General features: G+C 43.1%; 1 protein-coding gene across 6 annotated transcripts; it reads right to left on the bottom strand.

Moving 5' to 3' along the window:
* Positions 1-4,318: 4,318 nt before the first annotated feature.
* RNF32 (ring finger protein 32) lies at positions 4,319-23,072 on the bottom strand. 6 transcript variants are annotated; one of them, XM_048511910.1, is made up of 9 exons: positions 22,977-23,072; positions 19,906-20,017; positions 19,084-19,354; positions 16,601-16,743; positions 14,400-14,432; positions 12,744-12,868; positions 11,563-11,671; positions 5,339-5,506; positions 4,319-4,617 (listed from the first exon to the last, which is right to left on the bottom strand). In XM_048511910.1, the coding sequence occupies exons 2-9, from the start codon at positions 19,924-19,926 to the stop codon at positions 4,369-4,371; spliced, it is 1,119 nt and encodes a 372-aa protein (XP_048367867.1). In that variant the 5' UTR covers positions 19,927-20,017; positions 22,977-23,072; the 3' UTR covers positions 4,319-4,368. The 6 variants fall into 6 exon arrangements, with proteins under 6 accessions (XP_048367867.1, XP_048367866.1, XP_048367870.1 ...); XM_048511909.1 differs by lacking the exon at positions 22,977-23,072 and adding an exon at positions 22,791-22,928; XM_048511913.1 differs by lacking the exon at positions 22,977-23,072 and adding an exon at positions 22,791-22,928 and having other exon boundaries at positions 19,906-20,037.
* Positions 23,073-24,055: the final 983 nt, after the last annotated feature.

The raw sequence follows: 24,055 nt of genomic DNA on the forward strand, positions 1-24,055 counted from the left end.
CTTTGAAAATGAATGGAAACGTGCAGCATTAAATGCGTCACCTCATTTGAAAATATCAGTATTATGTCAGTCTCAGCAAATCTAGGGCCATCAATCCACACTGGATCTTGATGTATTGTGCAGTAGTCAACTGACCTAACAGATTGTCTAGCTCTTTTTAAAAAAGATGTAAAAGTTGCTAGTTTTATTAGTGTTTAACAAGTTTCCCCAATACCCGACTTCATTGTGGAGTTCTTGGACATCGGAAATGTCTTAAATTTTAATGTGAATCTTGCATTAAAAAGTTTGGAGGGTGTTGTTTGGAGTCAACATAGTATAGTGGTTTTACGGACATCAGAAATGATAGCACAGAAATGATAGCAATGATGTAGAATTACCTTTATGAAGTGGGACCTAGCAGCTGGGATCAGTTGTAACTCTGGCCTGTTTGCCATAGTGGAAGCAATGTGCTTATAGCTGCAATGTAATCAGTTCAGTCAATGTGCTGAACCACTGTGGAAGAGTAATAATCAGTGTTAGGGTAGGCTTAGGGTATCACTTGTCATGATGAATCTTCCTCCTCTTAAGCCTGGGCAGTTCTTTTTGCTGTGGGACATGCATGCATTTCATTGACACCTACACTAAACACAACACATGCAGGTAGGCTCATTACAATAGGTTAACAAGTAACATGCATACAGAAAATAAATGCATTCTGCATAGTGTATATATGCCCACACACCCCCTTGGTTCAAGAATGGACTCCGCCAGCTTTCCCCCATTGCTGCAATTAGTACATGCTTGGTTTCAACCTTCAGTGAGCTTTTTGATGGGTTTTTAGCTCTATCACTGGGTCTGATGGGTTTAGCTCCATCACTGCTCTGCTTTGAATAAGATTTACACAAAGTGTGATTGTGAATTTAATCGTTTGATTTTAGACCCTTGTTTATTCTTGGATCCAACTATGGGATGACTGCAAAACCCAGTAAGGATGCAATTCCATTTGCTTTGAATGACTGATTGCAGCTGGGGTGTATTTGCAAGAGATTTATATCAGAGCTCCATGTATCATACATGTACTGGACAATTTTCTGGGGGGGTGGGTTGGAGGGAATAGTTCCTGGGGTACATCTGTATGATTTGAATTGGTGAAAAAGTTAACCTGTCGTACTTCGTGCCAGAGCCTCGTCATTATGTCCCCTCAACCCAGATGTGAAGCCGATCTGGCTGCGTCATCTGTCACTCAATTGATCGCCATGGTTCATTTGACTGATCTGGCTAGCTAGGCAGGTGTCCCCTACCTCTCTCACCACTCCATGTGCGTCCCTCCCAAAGCTGCGTGCTCGGTGGAAGAGGATGACCATCCCAGATAGGAGTGTACCGTTCTTCGGTCCCCTCCACCCCCACCCAGTAACTGTGGAAGGTCTGATCACAAATCTATCAACGCTTCTAGTATGGCCCAGAAGAAGAAATGTGATTGAAACATCCACATTGTTCAAAGTTTGGGATAAATTTGAGACTACAGATAACTAATAAATGCACTTGGAGAAATGAGGAAAAGCCTCCCAAGTGGACCCTGATCAACTCCACTGGAAACTGCTGCTGCAAACATCATTCAGTTGAATTGTATATTCCAAAGGGGAAACAATTCCCTGGGAACTTTGCCTTCAAGCAGAGGCATAGCTAGGGGAAATGGAGCCCGGTGCAAAATCGGAGTTTTGCTCCCCCCCCCCGGCCCCTCCCATGTTCATTTGTGTTTTTTGTATTTTTTAGTGGTTTTTTTTCAGTTTTTGGCCAGCAGGGGGTATAGCTAGCAGCATCAAAATTTCAGGGTATCTTTAGGAGACTCTCCTGATGATACCTCCCAGGTTTGGTAAAGTTTGGTTCAGGGAGTCCAAAGTTATGGACCATCAAAAGGGTAGCCCCATCTACTATTAGTTCCTGTTGGAAACAATGGGGGATGGGGCACCTTCTTTGGGGGAACCAAACTTCACCAAACTTGGCTGGTATCAGCAGGAGTGTCGCTGGCCACTATCCTAAAAACTGCACCCCCTGCTGGCTGACAAAGTAAAAACACTAAAAATATCAAAAATACTTTTTTGCTGCCCCCCCCTTAGGCACGCGCCTGGTGCGACGCGTGCACCCCTGCCCTGTGGTATCTACGCCACTGCCTTCAGGGCATCCTGGAATTGGTTAGCATTCATAAGACGTGACATAGTCAAAAAGTGTTTCCTAAAGTGCTCTGTATAGAAAAGGCTCTGTTCTCATAGTTATAATTTCTGAGGTTACATGTGCTTTTCACCCTGTCCACACGTATCCACCTTCCCTGGCCAGGAAATTTCCTGCACCCAACCAGAGATTTGGAAAGCTGTGTCTTGAATCTGTCTGAATCTGTGTGTTGGTGTCAGTACAGCAAGCATGTTTTCCACCAGCACAATGAGTGTGTAGTTTCACCTTGTGAAATTTAAGGTAAACCCTAACTATTGTCCTGTCCAATCTGCACCCCCTCCACAGATATACATAAAAGAGAGATGGAACTGGATACTTAAAAGCATACCCAAATAAACATTTTAAAAGGCTTACATGCAATTAAGCGGAAGCAGTAATTCATTGATGGATATTGGCAGTGCATTCCTAGTGGTTTGACTCATGTAGAGTCAAGTGTTCTGTACCTTTTTAAGGTATAAAAAGCTTTTCAGACATCAGCCTCATTTATTATGAGGCTAAAGCACAAATAATGCTTTTGTTTTATGAACTAGGTATATATCACATTAGACCAAAAACTATGTATGTGAATTAAGTGTCTTGGGCAAGCCACTGTTTGGCTTCCTTCTTTGTTGGTGGCACAGCATGTAAATGCACAGGGACAGAACTTCTGTCATTGCAAAGTCTGAGCACATCCTTGAGCTCTTTATAAGCTGAGCGTAAGCTGACACGGGCTACTGGAGAAGTAGCTGTGATTTGGATTCACTGAACACTTTGTTTACAGATTGTAATGTGATGTTTATCTTTTCCTCACTTTTCTTCAATATCTTTTACAAAGTTAGCTGTTTTACAGTGTTCATTAAAGGATTTGACAAGATGATCTTGTATGACTTGGTTCCAAAGTGTTATCATTCAGATCAAATTTTGTAACGGCAGATCTTTCGGTATATGCTTCAAGCACGTTGCACATGTGTGTAGCCTTGGTGTTCAGAATCCTTTACCAGTGTGCCGCCTCGGCAAGAATCTGGACTCTGCTCCATACTAAGGAGCCCAAGGACTGTCTTCGGGCGTAGAATCAGCAGCTCTTGCAATTTACAGCTGGTGCCCCCTGGACTCCTGGATAATGCGCTCAGGCTGGCCTAACCTCATCAGATCTCAGGAGCTAAGCAGGGTCAGTCTTGCTTGGTATTTGGATGGGAGACCACCAAGGAATATCAGGGTTGTGACATGGAGGAAAGCAATGGCAAACCACCTCCTAGTGTTTCTTGCTTTGAAAACCCTGTTAGAAATGACATGACAGCTCAAAAAGCAAATGGGAAATATTTGCACACTTGGACATGCCTATTGGGGATCTCTGAAGGAAGGCTGAAAAGTAACCCTGTGATGGGAAATAAAGGCTCAAATCTCTAATATTAAAGGGTCAAAAATCAGCTGTAATTTCCCCCTTTTCCTTCTAGGGCAGGGGTAGGGAACCTGCGGCTCGAGAGCCGCATGCGGCTCTTCTGCCCTTGCACTGCGGCTTCCATTTGTTTCGGCCTCGCCGCTGGTCTTCATCTCTTGCCCACCCTGCAGTAGCAGCAGGGCGGAGCGCACTAACCGCTCCGCTGCCATTGGGGCTGGGCTGCGCCGCTGGTTTTCTCTCGCTTCGCGAAGCCTGCCCTCCGCTTGGAGCCGGGCAGGCGCTTTCAAGGCCTGCCGGCAAGGTCGAGCCGCTGGCCCCATCCTTGCCACATCCATGCGCTTCTCAGAATGAGTGGAGTAAAAGGTAAAAAACCCCAATATATACAGTGTTATCTTTATTTTAAATGTCAAAAATTATTTGCGGCTCCAAGTGTTTTCTTTTCCCATGGAAAACGGGTCCAAATGGCTCTTTGAGTGTTAAAGGTTCCCTACCCCTGTTCTAGGGTCTGCAGCTCCTTTTCCTGTTCCTTGTCTCCTCAAGGATAGCTTTAAAGAAGTTATAGAAGTGCCACTGCCCAGAGAAGAGGCCCAGGTTCAGGGACGGGTTGGCTTAAAATGTAATATCTAACCCACAAGGTGGTGAAGCATGAATGGTCTGAATGAGTGCAGTCCCCTCAGGCCCAGCGTTGCAAGAGCCATTCTTCTTGTGTTACACATTCAGCCTTGAGTCAGGTTGTGTGAAACAACAAGTATATTTATTTCTCCCAGTGTGATCGATATCAGTTATGCCAACATGTTGAGGATCTTCTTTTGGTAGCCAGAACGGCACAAGGGGCAAACGGGTGTCTCCACCAAGGAGAACTCTTCAAACGCTTGAAGGCAGGAGTTGTGGAACATGTGTGAACAGGAGAGCAGAACAGTTTTGCGTGAACATGATCGGTGGCTGTCCTGGGGAAGTCCATCGTGAAGACAAGCGGGGTGACTGAGTGGCATAATGCAAATCGGGCAGTCGACAATTTCTTGCCGGAGTGCCTGAGACAAAACAAACCAATCTCAGCAGATATTGTACAGTGACGAGCAACAGCTTACATTCTCTGCGCAGATGATCCCAAATGCCCTTGTATAAAATGGCACTCTTGTTTCATTTATTTATTTATTTATTTATTTATTATTTGGGTTTTTATACCGCCCAATCCCCGAGGGGCTCTGTGAAATGTTTGATTTGTTTTTGTTTTTGCCGCTAAAGGATGAGGTTGAAAAATGAACTAAGTAAGCAGTGAGCACAAAGGAGGGAAACTATAATTCTGAGCTGGGTGCTGTAATTCTAAGGCAAACTCTGTTACCAGAAGACATCTCTTCTTATGAAAACTCCACACTTGCTCAGTTGAACTGAGTGGTAAGATACTGAATACATGGCTTTGCTCTCTGGGCAGGACATACTTGGTACTGTGTGCCAATGAGATACAATGGATCAGATTCTGGGCTTGAAACAAGGAAATGTAAATTTAAATTTCTGTGCAGCCACTAAGTGTGGCCATGGATGAGTTGCTAGCTCATAATGTTTATATGCTTGTTATGAGACTATATTGGGACAGAGTGCCTACACTGCTGGAAGGAAGACAACAGCATACAAATAGGGTGGATAAACGCATAAGAGCGTACTTCTAGGCACAATTACAAGAAGGTGCATGGATGGCAGCAGTTTCTGTTGGATACATTCAGCCCAAGTGGAATGCCCAGTTCTGAAACCAACCTGCATCTGGATTTTTTCCCATTCGACTTCACTTGTGAATGGGCCCAGCCTTTTGTCCAGTTGCTGAAACATCGTTTGACTTGCAGCGATTGTTGAATCAATCTCAGAGAAGAGTTTGTCGACTTTGTTGTCATATGAATTCAATAAACGTTGGCAAATCTCTGTAAACTGAAAGAGACGTGATTTTTACTCCAAATAGCAAACCGTATGAGCTGCGAGCTAACAGTTGCAAACTCCAGCTATAACATCTAAGTAACAAGTCTCAGCTCTTGCGGTATTATAAGTGTTCATATGTAAGGGTTACTTTTGTGAGCATTGTCCTATTAATGAGCTCACTTTGGGGGGGTGCACATGCACCCTTTTTGAAAAGCAGAGTTAATAGTGGTTAAACAGCAACAGCCTTAACACAATTCATTAATGGATGGAAATACTACTACCCTGTTTCCCCTAATATAAGACATCCCCGAAAAATAAGACATAGTAGAGGTTTTGGTGAAGTGCGAAATATAAGGCATCCCCCGAAAGTAAGACATAACAAAGTTTTTGTTTGGAAGCATGCCCGGCGAACAGGACATAGCACATCTTTGGGAGCAAAAATTAATATAAGACACTGTCTTATATTTGGGGAAACACGGTAGTTTGATTTTTTGCAAGCTGGATTATGCCAAATTTAAATGCAGAAGTTTTCTTTCAGTGCATAGCTGTGTGTGTAAAGGGCCGTGCTGTTGCAACTGACTTACAGCGACCCCATAGGGCTTCCAAGCCAAGAGAACTTTCGGAGGTGGTTTGCCACTGCCTGCCTCAGCATCAGCTGAGAGGGTTCTGAGAGAACCATGATTGGCCCAAAGTCACCCAGTAGGCTTCATGTGGAGGAGTGGGAAATTGAACCCAGTTCTCCAGATTAGGATCCCACCGTTCTTAACAACTATACCATGCTACCTCTTATTACATAGCTACTAACCTACAAAACTTTAACGATTGTTTGCCAAAAGCGGCTCAGTGAGACCAGAAGTGGAAGGCTGGAGGCTGGATCAGGAATAAACCTATTAGGAACCTAGAATTAAAGTATCTAATACCAATAATTGCTCTTATGTTTAAAGTGGGAGTCCTAACAGTGGATATGTGAAGCAATAATATGGTACAAGGAACAAGACGGAAGAGGACCCACCTTGAAGTTCAAGAACTACAGTGGGAAGGAAGTGCTGTTTAAGAATTTACTAGTTCATGCAAATGTTCTCCAAGCCAACTTTTGATATGCCAGTCACTGAGCCTTTTTGATTGTACCGGCCAATCACCCCGAATGCCAAGACAGGGTGATACATCCATGAGTAATACATGGTTTGATTTACTCCAATGGAGCATCTTACAACCTTCAGTCCCTTACCATACAATACTGAAAACCAGTCTGCATTTTGTGTGTGGAATGACAAAAACAGGGAGAATATATTTAGTGATTTATTCTATTATGGTGTATGAAAGCTGGATTGTAGACTTATAATTGGTTAACTTTAATGTTAAAATGCAGTGGTGGGGAACACTTCCTGACATTTGCTTTAAAAACCTTTGTGTGGGAGGGGGCACGGATAGGGTGATAAAGTTCTGCAAGATCTCATGATAATAAGGATTGCTGATCTAAAAAGGGGTTGAAAACCAGTTGGATATCTGGTGTTTTCCTTTAAAGAAAGGGCAGCTCATAGGTAAAACTTATTCAAGTCAAAAATGGGAGCCTTTGATTCCCCCCCCCCCCAACAGTTGTTTGGATAATTATTGTATTTTGGGGTAATCAGCTTTCTGCCTGCTTTTGTGACCTTCCTGACCTTCCACTTGAATAATATGAACAAGCAGAGGAATTCTAAATATTTTTATCAACATGTAAAGCACCATCAGTCACAGATTTTAGGCGATGCCTGAGAACACAATTAAATAAAGACGTACACAAAAGCACGGAGGTGAACTTTGTCCACCAGAGGGTAGTCCTTCTAAAGCAATCCATCTTTATGTCAGCAAATTGCTTCCTAATGTGTTGACTTATAAGGAAAATGAAAAGGCTGGAATTTACAACGTATCAATGAATCGACTGATAAGCTTTTACGGGCTTAATATCCTCCCAGCTTTCGCTGCCTGGAGCCACAGCAAGTTAGCAACAGAATGTTTGCCATCTCTATGTGATAAAGAAAGTCAAATGGCTAAACAAACTCCCTAGACCATTATGCTGTTTGGGGAGACTTAAATTAAAAACTTGGGGGAAGAAGTCACGTGGGGAGGAAGGAAGAGTACAACGGTCTGAATTTTTAGCTAGACTGCAGATAATGTCATGCATTTGAAAAGATTTAATAACAGCAATAAAAGGCCATACCTGAATTAGATGACATATACAAGCATAGTTTATAGATAAGGATCAAAGCAACTCACTACCAAAGACACTGAGTTCTAGACAGCACTTCACTTTCTGTATACACTGGTGTTAAAAATTAGCATAGCCTGGTTGCAGTAACCTTTCCAGGTCCCTTTGATGTAGCTCAGTAAGATCCTGAATGGATTTGTGTAAAAAAGGGCTACTGTACCACTGTCGGCCAAATGGAGTATTTATTTAGCAGTGACATTTCAAACTTTGTGGGATTTTTTTTAAAAGAACCAATTCAAAATGTATGTTTGTGTTCCTGCCAAAGGAAGCGGATGTATTTTAATACTTTTTACTCAGCCACCACTTTGTAGCTTCTTCTTACTGCTGTGGTTCGCCTGCAGTTTGGGAAGCGAGAAGATAAAAACCTTCTATTTTATAAGCTGGGTGTCTAGAGAAATGCTTGAAGATAACTAAGTGCCTTAAGGAAAGTCTCTATCTCCAGTGTGTGGTCTGTGTGCATCATGGTGCCACACCAGTGGGTTTCCTAGCAACCACTGGCATTCACCTTGGCTTCAATAGGTATGGTAAAAGTTACAATAATGGCCAGCTGGCACAGCTGACTGTGTTATGCTGGGGAGCTTTGGGATGGGTCAGGGGTTGGGCAGTGTGCCCTCCAGTGGCTTCCCAACTCCTCCTGAACTGAGGGACCTGACGCAGGCAGATGCCCAAAACTGAACATTTCCCTAAGCAACATGTTTGATTGACACACACAAAGCATAGTGGACTGTAATGAAACTTTTGTTCTGCAGTGTGGAGCACTGGGCTCTGTCTTGGGAGAAGGAAAGAAAGGGGTGAACCACAAAGAGAGGGAAACACTATTACTTGCTGCACCGTTACTGATTTTTGGGAGGGAAATGTACCATGACGGCCATTTCATGATCAGTGCCTCCCCCCATCAGCCATTTCGCAGGGACGCCTGCTACTGCTAAAACTTCAAAATTGGGTGCCCTGTGATAAAATCTTTGTATTTTACTTTATATGGACAATGAAGCTCTAAGTGGCCTTATGCAAACCCCGAGGGATTGGCCCAGAAACAGTACTGCTTTTACCTTAGCCGTGCTCAATCAGAATGGCATGCAAATAGATAACCAAGTTTGATCTCATCCATCTATTCAGAAAAGGTAGTGTATTAGAACAAGACTGCACAACACTTGGCCAGTGGGCAGACAGGAATAGAAAAACCCAACTGCTTGGCTCTTTCTCTGATTTGCAAAGAAATGCAAGGTGAGGAAATGGGAAAGTGGGGGGGGGGGGGGAACTAACTGGGATGGGGTGCAGGCCTGTGACGGACCACAGAGAAGGTGGAAAGCTATCCAGTGCAAAAAGGAGTTCAGAGAGATCTCTGGTACGACAGAGAAAGAAGAGTTTGCCATGGAGCTGTACAACGAAGAAAGGGCTTCCTTAGCTCAAAAGAAAACATTGAGCTAAATCTGCAACAAAATGGTTTTCTGCTGGTTACACAGAAATGTGATCCTCTTGAAGGCAATTGTTGCGTTTTTTGGTAACCAAGTGACCTGGAAGTAGGGGTGGGTAGCGTGGTGGCCAAGTTTGCAGATGATACCAAATTATGTAGGGTGGTGAGAACCACAAAGGATTGCGAAGAGCTCCAAGCAGACCTTGATAAATTAGGTGAGTGGGCTCAGAAATGGCAAATGCAGTTCAATGTAGCAAAATGTAAAGTGATGCACATAGGGGCAAAAAATCCAAACTTCACATTAATATCGCTTACAGGGTCAGTGCTATCAGTCACAGACCAGGAAAGGGATTTAGGGCGTCCTTAGTTGATAGTTCCATGGGAATAAGCTCAACTCAATGCATGGCGGTGGCTGTAAAAGGCAAACTCTATGCTGGGGATAATTTTCAGAAAAGGAATTGAGAATAAAACTGCAAGGATTGTCAGTGCCTCTTATATAAAGCAGCGTGGTGCGGACCGCGACTTGGAGTACGGGTAAGTCCAGTTCTTGGTCAGCCGATCTCAAAAAAAGGATATTGAGGAGATAGAAAAAAAGTGCAGAGAGAAGGGCAACAAGGATGATTGAGGGACTGGAGCACCTTCCCTAATGAGGAGAGGCTGCAGCTGCTTGGGACTCTTTAGTTTGGAGAGGAGGCGGCTGAGGGGGGATATGATTGAAGTCTACAAAATTATACATGGGGTAGAAAATGTTGACAGAGAGAAATTTTTCTCTCTTTCTCACAATACTAGAACCAGTTGAAAATGCTGGGGGGAAGAATTAGAACTAATAAAAGGAAAACACTTCAATTCACTTAACGCAGGATTGGTGTTTGGAATATGCTGCCACAGGAGGTGGTGATGGCCACTAACCTGGATATAGCTTTAAAAGGGGCTTGGACAGATTTTATGGAGGAGAAGTTGGATTTTATGGTACCAATCTTGATCCTCCTTGATCTGAGATTGCAAAATGCCCCTCAACAGGACTTCAGGGGTGGATGGGAGCAACAGCCGCAGAAGGCCATTGCGTTCACATCCTACATGTGAGCTCCCCAAGGCACCTGATGGGCCACTGCGAGTAGCAGAGAGCTGGACTAGATGGACTTTGGTCTGATCCAGCTGGCATGTTCTTATGTTCTAACGGCCCTCTGAGCAGTTTTCATTTGTGCCGCCTGGATTAGAGACAAGGAAGTTTAATTTGATTATTTAAAAACGTGAAAATGGCTCTCCCCATTCCTAACTTCTAACCTTTGCAGTGTGTGTGTGTTGGGGTTGGGGGGGGGGAGGCTAAGAGTCCTGAACATTCCTTATCCTCCCTAATGAAATATATGTACAAGCCTGCTTCTGTAGAACTTGTGTGCGCACTCTGGATCGTGGCCAGGTATATGATAGCTTTAACACCCTCTCCATGTTCAACAAATCTTCAGTTCCCCAGCCAATTTATTGTATGAGCTTCCTTTTAGGATGAAGACTGATCCCTGATTAACATGTTATACTTTTTGTTGTGATAAAGTCACCTTGAGGTGGTTTTATGCCATATCACTTCTGTTAGATGAATATATTGTTTGCATATGCCCTCACATGGTGAGAGTTGGTATTTACTGCAATTGAGCAAAGTACTTGTGGTGTCTCAACAATGCTCTAATTGGTGACGGACCTACATATTAGTTTTAACTCCCACTGTGAAGTTCTTGTAGTAATTGTAGCACATCAAAAAACTAACCTGAATCAAATGTGAGAGGTGAGAACAGAGTATTGATGGGAATAAATATTCAGCTAAGGTGATGAATTCTTATCGTGGTGTTTCTCCTGTTGGCATGTTGTTACAGATGGAAAGATTTAATGAAGTATAAATCTGCTCAGGAATAAATAACATTCAGGTTCATTGTGCCCATCTTGAGACTCTTGCGTTCTGGTTTGAACACTGTCACTAAAATATTTGTGTCATTGGCAGCCTTGTACACAAGGGATTGGCCAACCTACACATTTTGTTTTAAATTGATGCTTGTAGAAGGATCTCTGCACAGGAAGTCACTCGGGCACACTGGGTCACAAGGAGAATTCTTCACATCATCACAAATCAAATGGTTCATACGTAAAATCTGAAACACTTAAAATATTATACATGCTACCAAGGAGAAAAGCAAAAGAGCACTTAACCTGAGGTTTGACTTCTATATATAGAAGAGTGAGACTAATTCACCATAAAAAAGATATAAAGGTTCCGGTTATAATCAGAAAGGTATTCTCTGTCTTGAATACTTCGCTGATCTTCCACTTTGCTTTTCTTTTTTTAATACCACAAACATTTCAAGGAGGCAGAAAAGGTGGATAAGATGAGGGTCATAAGAAAGAGATGCCCCCGCATACCTTTTCTTCAAAGAACCTTTTTCGCAATTTGGGATCTTTTGGAGGCACTGTTGTTCTCAGGTTCTTATACCATTTTCTCACAATGTACCCTCGCCAGCAAGCTTGCATTCTGAGGGATAAAATGTTACACAGATTGTTTATGTTAAACAGCTACAGCAAAATCTAGAGTAGCTGGATACCAGTTCAGTATCGCCTCAAGAGGCCAACAAGATTTGTAAAATCTAGAAATATGGGTTTGTAGGTAGATGCTTTAAATTTGTTCCTGTGGAGGCTTTTGTCTGTAACAATACGTTTTCTTATTTATTAGTTTATATGCTGCATTTCTCCCCAATGAGGACCCAAATCAAGTGACAACATTATTCTCTCCTGCATTTTATCCCTCGAAGTATGTGAGTCATGCAGCAAAAGTTTCCGTAGCAGCACAGACATTCAAACTTAAGGCCTCTTGGTTCCTAGCTCCTAAACCAACACTCTAACTATTGCAATACACTGGCCTCTAAGCAGGTATGATGGATAAGGGTCTATTTCTATGGGTGGTGGCTGCTTTAAAAAGAACAGCTCATCATTTGGATGAATGTCCAGGAACCACAATGCTGAACAAATGTGATGTTGCAACTATGATTCCAGATTTCATGGGCCCTGGCCCCTCCACTTTCCTTTTTTACTCAAATATGACAAGTTCTCTAACAGTTCCAAAAGTTAATCCTAGTCTGACGGTCATGGACATTTTTCACTCAAGTACTGGATAGTGTGGCTGGTGTGATTGCTGATAAAGAGTTGTGACAATGGACATTCCAAAGGGCAGATGCTTTGAGACTTCTTATGGTAGAGAAAAGTTGGTATAAAACCAACTCCTCTTCTTCTGATTATTTTTAACGATGGGGAATTGCAATTCCACCCCCTCCCCCAGTCTAGCAAACTAGTGACCATCGAACTAATCACACACCCACTTCGTCCAAAAGTAACTTAGAAATCTCCACTTCCACATCAACATTTCCATGGAAGGTTTTCCATAATTCTTGAAATATATATATCAAATGGTCAAAATGACCAGAAGAGCTGTTCTCTACTTCTTGAGATTTACCCAACACCCATCCCTGCATACGATCTCCTACGAACACAGCCTTTTCAGCAAACGTTTCTCAGTGAAAACAGTTTTGTCATTTGCCAGCCATCCTTACCTGGTCGCACACTTTATTCTAAACAGGCGTGCTCCGTCATGAATTACTCGCGTTTGATACTGCATCTTTCTGCACATTGGACAGGTCTTTTTACCTGCAAATCTTTCAAAAGCTTTCAGGCATGCCTAGAAAAATAACACGGTTTTTTACTTTAAATCTGCTTGAAATGAGGGTTTTCTTTTCCCCCAGCTTTATTCTCCAATCGTGTGGGTGCTGGATGTGCTGAGCATAGCAATCTGCAGCAGGAGAAAGCGAGTGTACATAATGCAAACAGCACAGAAAGGTATCATCCCAAAATAACTGATGGGCTCGGGAGCAATCCCTATCTTTCTTGACTGACCCTCGATTCCCCCATGTTTTCTAGAAGCTGTGTGCCATCTTTATTAGGACAGAGTGAAGTACTGAGCAGAGATCAGACTGCTCATTCCAGATTTACTTTATATTGTATCAAGAAAGCAGAACTTGTTCTTTTATTGCTATATGAATTGCTCTGATGGAACAGCTGATGAAGCTATTTGCTGCTTATAGCTAAAATCCTGCAAGCTAAAATCTTCTGCTATTTTATCAATAAATGAGAGTTTCAGTGCCACGCTCGACCTTCGCTGAATGTCCTCTGACCTAAAAGCACATGCTTAGATGCATCCCGAATGCAATTTTTTTGTGATTCTCTCAGGTATTCAAACAATAACTTTTTCAAAAAAAAAGAGAGAGTACGCTGCCTTGAAAGGTCATACCTAAACTATTATTGCTTTATCTAATAGTGATTCAAGCGGCCTACGCCAATCACCAACGTAGCAAAATCTGTAGACAAAATGGGGAGTCCTGTGAGCGAGTAGGAGGAGGATGCTGTGTAAATGAATCGAATCCCTAAATCAAGGCTAATTCTATTGTAGGAGACATATGATGTTGACGGTAGTCGTGTGTCAACTAAAGGAAAACTGGCTTGTTGACGCTTCCAGAATCTTGATGTGGAAGATTAGGCCACCTGAGATCCTTGTTCCTTTTTATAGCAATCTTTATGGCCCAGTGATCTGAATCAGTGGCAGAGCACCAGCTTAGCATGCAGAAAGTCCCTGACACCTGTAACTTGAAGGATCTCAGGTGGCCAATGTTGGGAGAGGCCTTTATCAACCTGTGGTTCCAGAGAGCCACTGCTAATTGCCGTAGACAGTGTGGAGCTCGATGGACCAAACGTCTGGCTTAGTGCAGAGCAGTGTGTTCGTTAATTCTTTCACCAGGAAAACAAAGGCAATCCACCCTCAGCCAAGGCTGGAGTTTCTCCACATTTAATAATTACACAGGCATGCAGAAAAATGTTTGTAAATTTTTTAAAAAAATGATTTCCTCCCTTATGGCCTGGTGAGGGCTGAGAATACAACAGGAGGCATGGAATGTTGAGAGCAGTTGAGTCAGTTTAAGGGGGGGGGGGGGGCAAATAACATAGCAGCCTTACGTCTGAAAGAACTCCTAGAACCCAGGAAGGTGGGATTTCTGACTTGTCTATCATCTCTTTCCCCTGATTTCTCACAGCCTTCTCTTGTGTTGCTAATGGCTCCAACAATTTAATTTATTTTAACAGTTCGACAAGGTGCAATGTTAAAAAGACTAATGTGCTGCAAATTTTACTCTGAATAGCTCAAAAGAGGGTCTACTCACTCTGTGAAACACATGGGAACATGAAAGCAGCACCTGTACAGAGAAAAATGAAACAACCTTGAAACTTGGAGATGTCCAGAAAATGCATACTCCATGGTTATAACTATGCCCAAACAATGGCAGATAAGGAGAAGCTTTCATTACAAAAACAGAACAATTGCAGTGGTTAATTTTTTTTTTGTCTAGAAAAGAATTTCCTAACGGAATTTTGAGTAATTTGGCTCAAGTAAATTGAAGCAGAAGATCGAGAGAGAGAATTTGCAGGACAATCTAACTACTTTTGAAACTTGCGTTAAGTTTCAAAAGTAGTTTGCAGTGGAGCATGGGGAGAGGGCCAGGTGTTATAAAAATGTGAAGATCGTCTGGAAGCTACAAGTTCATGTTCAATGCTGTAGCCAAATGCTCATTGGAGTGGGTTATGGAGGAGGAGGAGGAAGAAGAAGAAGAAGAAGAAGAAGAAGAAGAAGAAGAAGAAGAAGAAGAAGAAGAAGAAGAAGAAGAAGAAGAGAGGAGGAGGAGGAGGAGGAGGAGGAGGAGCTTGGATTTATATCCCCCCTTTCTCTCCTGCAGGAGACTCAAAGGGGCTGACAATCTCCTTGCCCTTCCCCCCTCACAACAAACACCCTGTGAGGTAGGTGGGGCTGAGAGAGCTCTGAGAAGCTGTGACTAGCCCAAGGTCACCCATCTGGCGTGTGTGGAGTGTACAGGCTAATCTGAATTCCCCAGATAAGCCTCCACAGCTCAGGCGGCAGAACTGGGAATCAAACCGGGTTCCTCCAGATTAGATACATGAGCTCTTAACCACCTACGCCACTGCTGCTCCTGGAGACTACTATATCTCTCCAGTCTTGTTCCCCTTGTTCCCCCTTGGCCTCCAGCTGGCTTCTGGGCCCAATTCAAGGTGCAGATATTGACCTTTAAAGCCCTATACGACTTGGAGCTACCATATCTGAAGGACTGTCTACACTCACACAAACCTACTTGACTCTTCCAGTCAACTTCAGAGGCCCTCCTTGAGGTGCCGCTGCAGTCTGAGATCTGATGGTGGTAAACCAAGAAAGAGTCTTCTCAGTCAAGGTGCCGAAACTCTGAAACTTCTTCCTCAGCGGGGGATATCCTTCTACTGTGGTTGCCTTTATTTATTTAGGATACATCTCCCCTGTCTCTTCGCAGTCCTGCTTGAGGTGGCTCACAATTAAAAACCACAGTGCTAAAAAGAAGCACCTGGGCATAAGCAGCATAAAAACCATCCACAAAACCAAAACAGGCCATTTAAAAATAGGCAAGACAAAACCCCTAATCAAAAGCCTGGGCAGAAAGATGTATTTTGGCATAACGCTTAAAAGAAATAAAGTCGGCACCCACAAGTAAAAGCTTTTTTGTTTGCTTTGGTATTGCCTCGCTAACTTTTATTAGCTCTCCTCTGTATGTTTCGGGGATTTATGGGTGTGTTCATATTTTGGTGTGTGTGTGTGCATGTGTGTATTTTAAACGCTTTTAACATTACAAAGATTTTGTTTTAATGCTTTAATATTCGTCGACTTGGTGATCCTGTACTGGGTGGAAAAGACAGCACCACAGTGTTTTAAATCAATAAAGCGGCTTGTAGGGGATAAAGAACTGCCATACATTTGCTTGGTGGCACACAGTCTCCTGAATGGTCCTAGAAGTAGTCCAACTGCAGCGTGTATTCAATTCTGAATACAGTGAACATGTTTGTCACTACAGAGAGCCAAACTAGACATGATGATGTCCTTGTGGCCATCATTTAAAATTTTTGTGACGGTCCACTTCTGATTGGGCCTAGTTTAGCAGGGTAAGATACTCTTGTTCCGCTCCCCCCCCCCATGCTAAAAGGCCTGTAATCCCCCCCCACACACACACACACAAGTTGTTCTGAAAAGGCCCAGAGAACATAGAATCAGGTCTTTGCAGCATTTTAACATGACTTTAAAATGGTGGCATCATCCTTGGGGTGGCCATGAAGATAACATCAAATCTAGTTCAGCCCAGAGAGACAATGTGATTCAGTCCAAAGCACTAAAACCATGTAATTTTCAGTTAGCTTCTTCAAACTGGACTTGGTGCTTGTATAGGCAACAAAGGTAATCTTTAGTCCATATTTAAATTTTTACTTTGCAAGAAAGGCGGATTATACTCCAGTAAAATAAGCAAAATGTGTACTGCAGAACAAAGAATACCTGTGGTTGAAGTGCAAATTCTTCTCTGCAAATGGCACAAGGTTGTACAGAATGTCCGTGTTTCATGGACCGTTGCTTCACATGCTCCCATTCCTCTGTTGTGAGCGGCAGTGCAGGACAGTCCACCAAGCCAAGTTTCTGAGCTACAGGTGAAGGCCAAAATACAGTCATGAAGCTCATTTTTAAACAGTTATTTTCTTCTTCACCCGAGCATCCCTGTCATTAAGTATATTTTAAAAGCTTTATCAAACATATACATTCACTAGCTACACATTCGGAATCCTTGAAGGATAAGCTTTGAGAAAATCATGAATGTTGCTCTTCCGCTATTACTAATCTGACGAAACTCCAGGTTAACAGAAAGAATGGTCAGTCCTTGAGTTTGAAACGTAATTGTCCCAGGTTTGGATGTCTTATTGAACAATAAAAATATTTACAGTGCTAGACATAGTTGATGGGGAAATGGAGAGACTGGCATCCCAGTGCAGAAACAAAACAAAGAAGTTTGTCTTAGACAAAATAACAACAGGCACACCCATATACAATATAACAACATGAACAACTATGCAGAGATACACATGTTTATATACACTCAGACCAGCAGGATATGAAAACCAATCTTTAAATCAGATATTCATATTTTAAATTCATTGTGATAAAATTCATTAATGATCAGTCACAGAGAGAATCATAGTAATGTTAACAATGCACATGACAGCACTCTACCCTTATTTTATCATTCTAAAACTCGAGGGACACAGAGTGTTCATTCATTTTTATTTACCCTGAAGCCTCACTTGTTCAGACAGACAAATGTGCCATTTGAGAGAAGCATTTAGCAGATATGCTGTATTTTTCCCATCCAAGTGGTACCTCTGAAAGTCATTAGTGAAATTACCAGCGAAGAGCTGGGTGGCATTAAGCAAAACCCAGAATCACAATCAAATAGGTCAGAACATCCAGCTGTGTTGATTGCTAATCATATCAATTTATTTAATTATTGGTTTTTACCTACAGCAGCAAAGAAAGTACCCTGCTTTTTTGTTTTTGGAAAATGCATAGATGGTACTTCAATGCCGACCGGCATGTAAACCCAGTATTGGTACAGAATTTACTCTTCCATCTAGCAACTCAACCATCAACCCAATTCCACAAAATCTTCTTTGAAGATCTTGCTCTGTCATTGATGGAAGATCTGCCAGATCCCAATGGTTTTGATAGATCCTTTCTCATAGCCTATATGTTATTATGGCTTTTTAAAAAATACTGTACAAAAGTGACAATCTGATCCACAGTCTAGGGATAAATAATGAAGCTGCATTAAAAGTTGTGTTGGTAATTTGTATTGCTTCAGACAATTGTTCAACTCAAACTCAACTCACCTGCACTAAGATAGAATCCTACCATAGGTCTCTTCAACTTTGCACTACTATGAAACATCCAGGGTTTATTTTTTGTTAACACAAACATGCCTTCCGGGATGGAAATAAGACAGTCTTTTCTAACAAAAGGGCAGCATTCACGGTTGTTACATTTCCAGACAATGCAACTGTTGATCTCCTTGCCGGTGACAACTCCCATCCTACCTCTTACACCTCCAGTACCTGAGCCGTTATCCTATAGAGACCATGCAATTGATCTTACAACTGTGCTAGAATTGGACTGTTTAAACCCCACAGTCTCGCAGTAAAGAATTACAGCTTTTGAAAACAGTTGTTTGAGTGAGAGTAAAATGAGAAAAGAAGAAGTTGACAACTTGGTTAATAACAGTGATGCAGAAATTTTTCAAAGTGGATGGAAGCTGGGCAGGTTTTCCTGATTGTCAGTCAGATAATATAACACGTTATCTCATAACAATGTTGTGTGTTGCCTCTGTAACTCCTCTTTCCCAAGGCAGGATTCCAAATGCCTGCACCCATGCATTTTATTTTAAAGTACGTCTTGCCTTTAAAAAGGTGTTTAACTACAGGCATTATTCATAGGTTTGCCTCCAAATCATTATGAAAACTTGTAAAATTTTGAGCAAGGGGTAAGTAAAGGTTACGTACAAATATTATGCCCAGACTAGTAAACTGTCTTTTGTAAAAGCAATGATTGCTCAGGAGCTTATGCTATTATCTCAGTGACAGTACAAATACAATTTTAAATGTCAATCAAGAAAATTGTTGCTGTAGGCCCATGCGAACATGCTCCTCCCATACCACAAGCCATGCTGATAAAGGGCAGAGGGAATTGATGAACTGTCCTGGTGGCATTAAAGGTTTTTTTGCACTTAGAACCTCTGCAACCAGAGGCACTGCATCTCTGAATAACAGACGCTTAGGACTTCACATTCTGTTCGCAATCTTCCCACAAACATCTGAATGGCCAACAGCTGGAAGGAGAACGCTGGAGACCAAACTATAGGGACCTGACCGTAAGATCTAGCAGGGGTTTTCTTATGTTCATGTGCTAAGTTGCATGATTGGTGCATGAGGATTTACCTAATGTAAGAGGCTGAGGACAAGGATCGAGGACATATTCTTGTTCTGGGTCTTCGTTTTCTCGTTGGTGACTACTTGCTTTTCTCAGTCCAGTATCTACTAATGCTCTGACGTTCTCTTTGTTCACAGGTTTGTATGTGCTCTTTTTATTCTGTGCCTTTGATTGAAAGGGCTCAGCTAATGACAGATTCTTCAGCTGAAGATTATATAAAATATGATCTTGTAATGCCACAGCAGCAAGTGCTACAGATTCTTGTTTGCAGGAACTCCCCTAAATAAAGTTTCATAATTATTATTATAAATGACTTCTGTGTGTGTACATTATGTACAGCACATTAAACAACAAAAGAAATTCAGCCCTCAGCTAATGATTTTTAAAAAACTTGATAGAGGCTTCATAAAACCCATACAACTCCCATGCTTGAAGTCTTACTAATAACCATGATATGAAACTTAAGATCGATGTTTCTGACACATCCCTAACTTTAACTTATATAAAAAGCCAGGAAAAAAAAAATCTTTGATTTATCATTTATATTAAATAAAATAGCAGCAATTTTTAAACTTTTAATTACCAAACCCATAATTATTATGTGCAATAAACTCATTATACACTATAAAAGTTTGGCATGCCTAAACAGATTTTGTTTCAGTATAATTAAAAACAAAACCTAAGGCTACCTCTGCCTTCCAAAGAAACTGTGCATTAAAAAATTAATGTAAGTAGATAATATTTTATATACATTAAGTTGGCTTATTCATAATGCCTTATTTTAATGCCTACATCTTTTAGCATGTTTTACAACCATAGGATCCATGCACCTTGTAATATTTCTTTTGCATTACTGGATCTGGAAGCAGCGACGATTTCCTTACGTTCGAAACGCAGTAATGCTCCACTGATGGAACTTTTGATAGCTGAACTCTCGCAGATCTAAAACAACAAACAAAATGCTAGAAGAGTTACTTGGCATGCCAGTACGAAACATTAGCAGTACAAACACACTGGAGCAAACACACTGTCAAAATACTGATATTGATATAGTGGCATTGTGGGGCAGATCTGCCTACTAGGCTGAGTGTCAGTTCCAGGGTCACCACGAATTATCATAGCACACAACAAGCATACATATTTTTGTTGACATAAAAGCCAACATGCGGTGGCACGCCTATAGAAGGGGACTTCTGACATATTCTAAAACAAAGGATATCCACTCACTTTTGTTCTAACTTTCAATGTCAGAGTCTTCATACTTTACCTCTTTGCATTCAGCTATCTTCTGCAGTTTATAATAATATTAGAAGAAGAAGAAGAAGAAGAAGGAGGAGGAGGAGGAGGAGGAGGAGGAGGAGGAGGAGAAGGAGGAGGAGAGTTTGGATTTATATTCCCCCTTTCTCTCCTGCAGGAGGCTCAAAGGGGCTTACAATCTCCTTGCCCTTCCCCCCTCACAACAAACACCCTGTGAGGTAGGTGGGGCTGAGAAAGCTCAGGGAAGCTGTGACTAGCCCAAGGTCACCCAGCTGGCGTGTGTGGGAGTGCACAGGCTAATCTGAATTCCCCAGATAAGCCTCCACAGCTCAAGTGGCAGAGCTGGGAATCAAAACCGGTTCCTCCAGATTAGATACACAAGCTCTTAACCTTAAAAAATATTACACGCAACATGGAGTCATGCAATCACACCTCAAGCTCCTCAACTGTCTTAGAAAACGCAGGCAACTAGAGACGCTCTGAGTTACACAGTCAACGAAATTACCAGAAGAGAAGTTTGCTTTTGGCCTCACACTTTTTTCCTATACTGAAAATCAATGCATGAATAGACCAGCCAGCTGCTGTTCTTTACTCCTCCCCAAGCTCAGGTTTGTTCCTCCACAAACCTCCTGGGTGTTTGTTGTGAGGGGGAAAGAGAAAGGTGTTGGTAAGCCCCTTTGAATCTCCTTACAGGAGAGAAAGGGGGGATACAAATCCAGGGCCGAAACTGTGCATGTGTGTGCCAAGCCCCTGCACTGGCGTGCGCCTGGTGCATCAAGTACCCCCATCCCCTTGGTGTTACGCCACTGTATAAATCCAGAACTCTTCTTCTTCTTCTGGAACTGCAGGCGGCAGAGGTCAGTTCCCCTGGAGAAAATGGCTGTTTTGTAGTATGGACTTTAGACATTATACCCAGTGGTGGGATCCAAAAATTTTAGTAGCAGGTTCCCATAGTGGTGGGATTCAAACTGTGGCGTAGCGGCAATAGGCATGGGCGGGGCACAACAGGGGCGTGGCCGGGCATTCTGGGGGCAGGGCATTCCTGGGCGGGGCTGTGGCAAGGACGCAGCCGCTGCACCGGTCCTTGGGCGGGAAACGAATGCACGCAGGCGCAGGCTGCCACGCACGCTGGGGCACCTCCTGCTGGACTGCTTCAAGTTCTGCGCGCTACTGCTGAGAGGAGGGGCGTAACTGAGGCAAAAATCACATGGCAAAATCACCCATTAGTAACCCCCTCTCGGCACACACAAATAATTAGTCACCTACTCTCGGGAACCTGTGAGAACCTGCTGGATCCCACCTCTGATTATACCTCATTGAGGTACCTCCTCTCCAAACCTCACTCTCCCCAACCTCTACCACCAAATCTCCAGGAAATTCCCAATCCGGAACTGGCAACTCTACTTGCAAACAACTGGTGAAATGAATCATGCAGTGTATATGAAAGCACCCTGAAAACTATGGGTTGGATTCAGCCAGTTTTTCCTCTCCACTTTTTCTTCTTTGCTTTTTTGGGGAGGGATAGAGGAGCCCTTCATTTTTCATCAGCAGAAAAACACAATCATTTTAAGCAAGTTTATGGCTTGTTTCATCACTGACTGTTCTTGTGTTGCCATTTTTTTTAATTTTATTGTATTGTTTTTACTTTGTGTGCCTTTTTGAACAGGTTTCTAGAGAAGCAACAAAGAAGCCTGCTGAACTGCGTCTGGCTTGTGCAAACCTGCTTCTTGTCAGACTTTCTGAAAGTCCAAATTAATTCAATTGATAAAAATATGTAATTTTAATGGGGATTCTGCTTTTCTGTGAACCACCACTAACTTCCATACTCTCACCAAACCATAACCCTTTTCTTTCTAAGTCTTATAAAGAACTCCCTTGTCCAAAAGATAAACTGTGTGCCCAAAATTGGCATGTAGCATCCCTGAAAACCTTTTATTTACGGGATTAAATTTTGACACCCACCCCTCAAAAAGCCAGTCTGCAGTGCAAAATAAATATATTTACTAGTACTTTGGATGTTTAAAAGAATTAGTGTGCACTAATGTTTGCAGTGTTGGGTTAAGATCTGAGTGACCTGGGGACAGCCAGTCATACATTCTCTCAGCCTATCTCACAGGGTGGTTGTGAGGATCAAACGGAGAGGAGAAAAATGTAAGCCACTTTGGTTCCTCATTGGGAGAAAGACGGGGTACTGATTAAATAAAAGATTTTGTTTTTCAGTGTTCAGAGTGCTTCACATACCAGGTGTCAAACTCATGGCCCTCCAGATGTTATGGACTACAGTTCCCATCATCCGCTGCCAGCATGATGCTGGCAGGGGATGATGGGAACTGTAGTCCATAACAACTGGAGGGCCGCGAGTTTGACACCTATGCGTCGTGTTCTGGTGTCTCCCCCGAGGACCCAGTCCTCCCCAGGTCCCCCCCACCCCTGCAATCGCCAGGAATACTAACCTTACCTGTTGGAGAAATGCACACTCAGTCCATCCCCCCGCCCCGCGATGCCCTTAATGGTCTTCGGGGTCGCCGTCTGCCAGCACCGCCTTTACCAGGGACAAATTCAACAGGTGCAGCCCTTTCACCGCTTTACATACCCACCTGCCTCCCTTTTTCGCCCCCCCCCCCTCCCCGCTGCTTTCGTCTACCTGCCCTTTCAGCCGCCTCTTCTCAGGGCAGCCTCCCAAGCAAGCCGCGGTTGCTTAGCAACCAGGGGGCCTAGCCGTTGTGTCTGAGGAAAGGCGGAGAACGCGCGCGCGCACGGCATGCAACCCCCCCTCGTGAAAACGAGAGCGCGGAGACAGGAAGGAGGAAGAGCGCAGGCGGGGACTCTAAGGCGCTGGTTTGCACGAGGGCATAGAGCTGAGTGTGCCCCAGTGGCCTGACCTTTTGGGTTAGAGCCTGCTGAAGGTATCTTTTGTGCCACCCTCCTCCACCCTTCGTTAGTTCCCCACAAGGACGTAGGTAAGGGGGGAGGTTCCCGGGTTCAACCCCCCCCATTGCTTGTCCGAAGCTCCGCCCCCCGTTTGTGGTTTTTTTGCATTTTAAGACTCATACAGGTGTCTCTGGCTGACCCTTAGACCCAGACAGGTATCCCAGCCTGACCCTCAGATTCATACAGGTATGTCAGCTGACCCTCAGACTTGATGGTCCTCAGACACATACAGGTATCTCTGGCTGACCCTTAGACCCATACAGGTATCTCAGGCTGACCCTCAGACTCATACAGGTATCTCTGGCTGACCCTTAGACCCATACAGGTATCCCAGCCTGACCCTCAGACTCATACAGGTATCTCAGGCTGACCCTTAGACCCATACAGGTATCCCAGCCTGATCCTCAGACTCATACAGGTATCTCTGGCTGACCCTTAGACCCATACAGGTATCCCAGCCTGACCCTCAGACTCATACAGGTATCTCAGGCTGACCCTTAGACCCATACAGGTATCCCAGCCTGATCCTCAGACTCATACAGGTATCTCTGGCTGACCCTTAGACCCAGACAGTATCAGCCTGTCAGGCTTATATAGTTATCTCAGCCTAACATTGTGCTTGAATACTGATGATCAGTCAGTCAGGCCTGTTGTAAGAGAAAGGATGCAAGGATGCAGGCCTGTTGTAAGAGAAAGGATGCAAGAGTAGTTCCACAGAGTTAGCTCTCCTAATCTGTTGCAGTGGAAATGCCCTGGGGTATCTGGAAAAGTGGACTTTTATTTCCCTGTCTG

The sequence above is a fragment of the Sphaerodactylus townsendi genome, linkage group LG11, assembly GCF_021028975.2.
Source record: "Sphaerodactylus townsendi isolate TG3544 linkage group LG11, MPM_Stown_v2.3, whole genome shotgun sequence".
In the NCBI taxonomy this organism is placed as follows: Eukaryota; Metazoa; Chordata; class Lepidosauria; order Squamata; family Sphaerodactylidae; genus Sphaerodactylus; species Sphaerodactylus townsendi.

What these genes read in the sequence shown, in the direction of transcription:
- RNF32 (XM_048511910.1), bottom strand. Translation starts at nt 19,926, where the DNA reads ATGCAAAAGAAATATTACAAG. An exon ending in AATTTGCACTTCAACCACAG is followed by an intron (nt 14,433 to 16,600) that starts GTATTCTTTGTT and finishes TTCTCTGTACAG; the next exon opens with GTGCTGCTTTCATGTTCCCA. An exon ending in GGGAAAAAATCCAGATGCAG is followed by an intron (nt 4,618 to 5,338) that starts GTTGGTTTCAGA and finishes GTTTTGTCTCAG; the next exon opens with GCACTCCGGCAAGAAATTGT.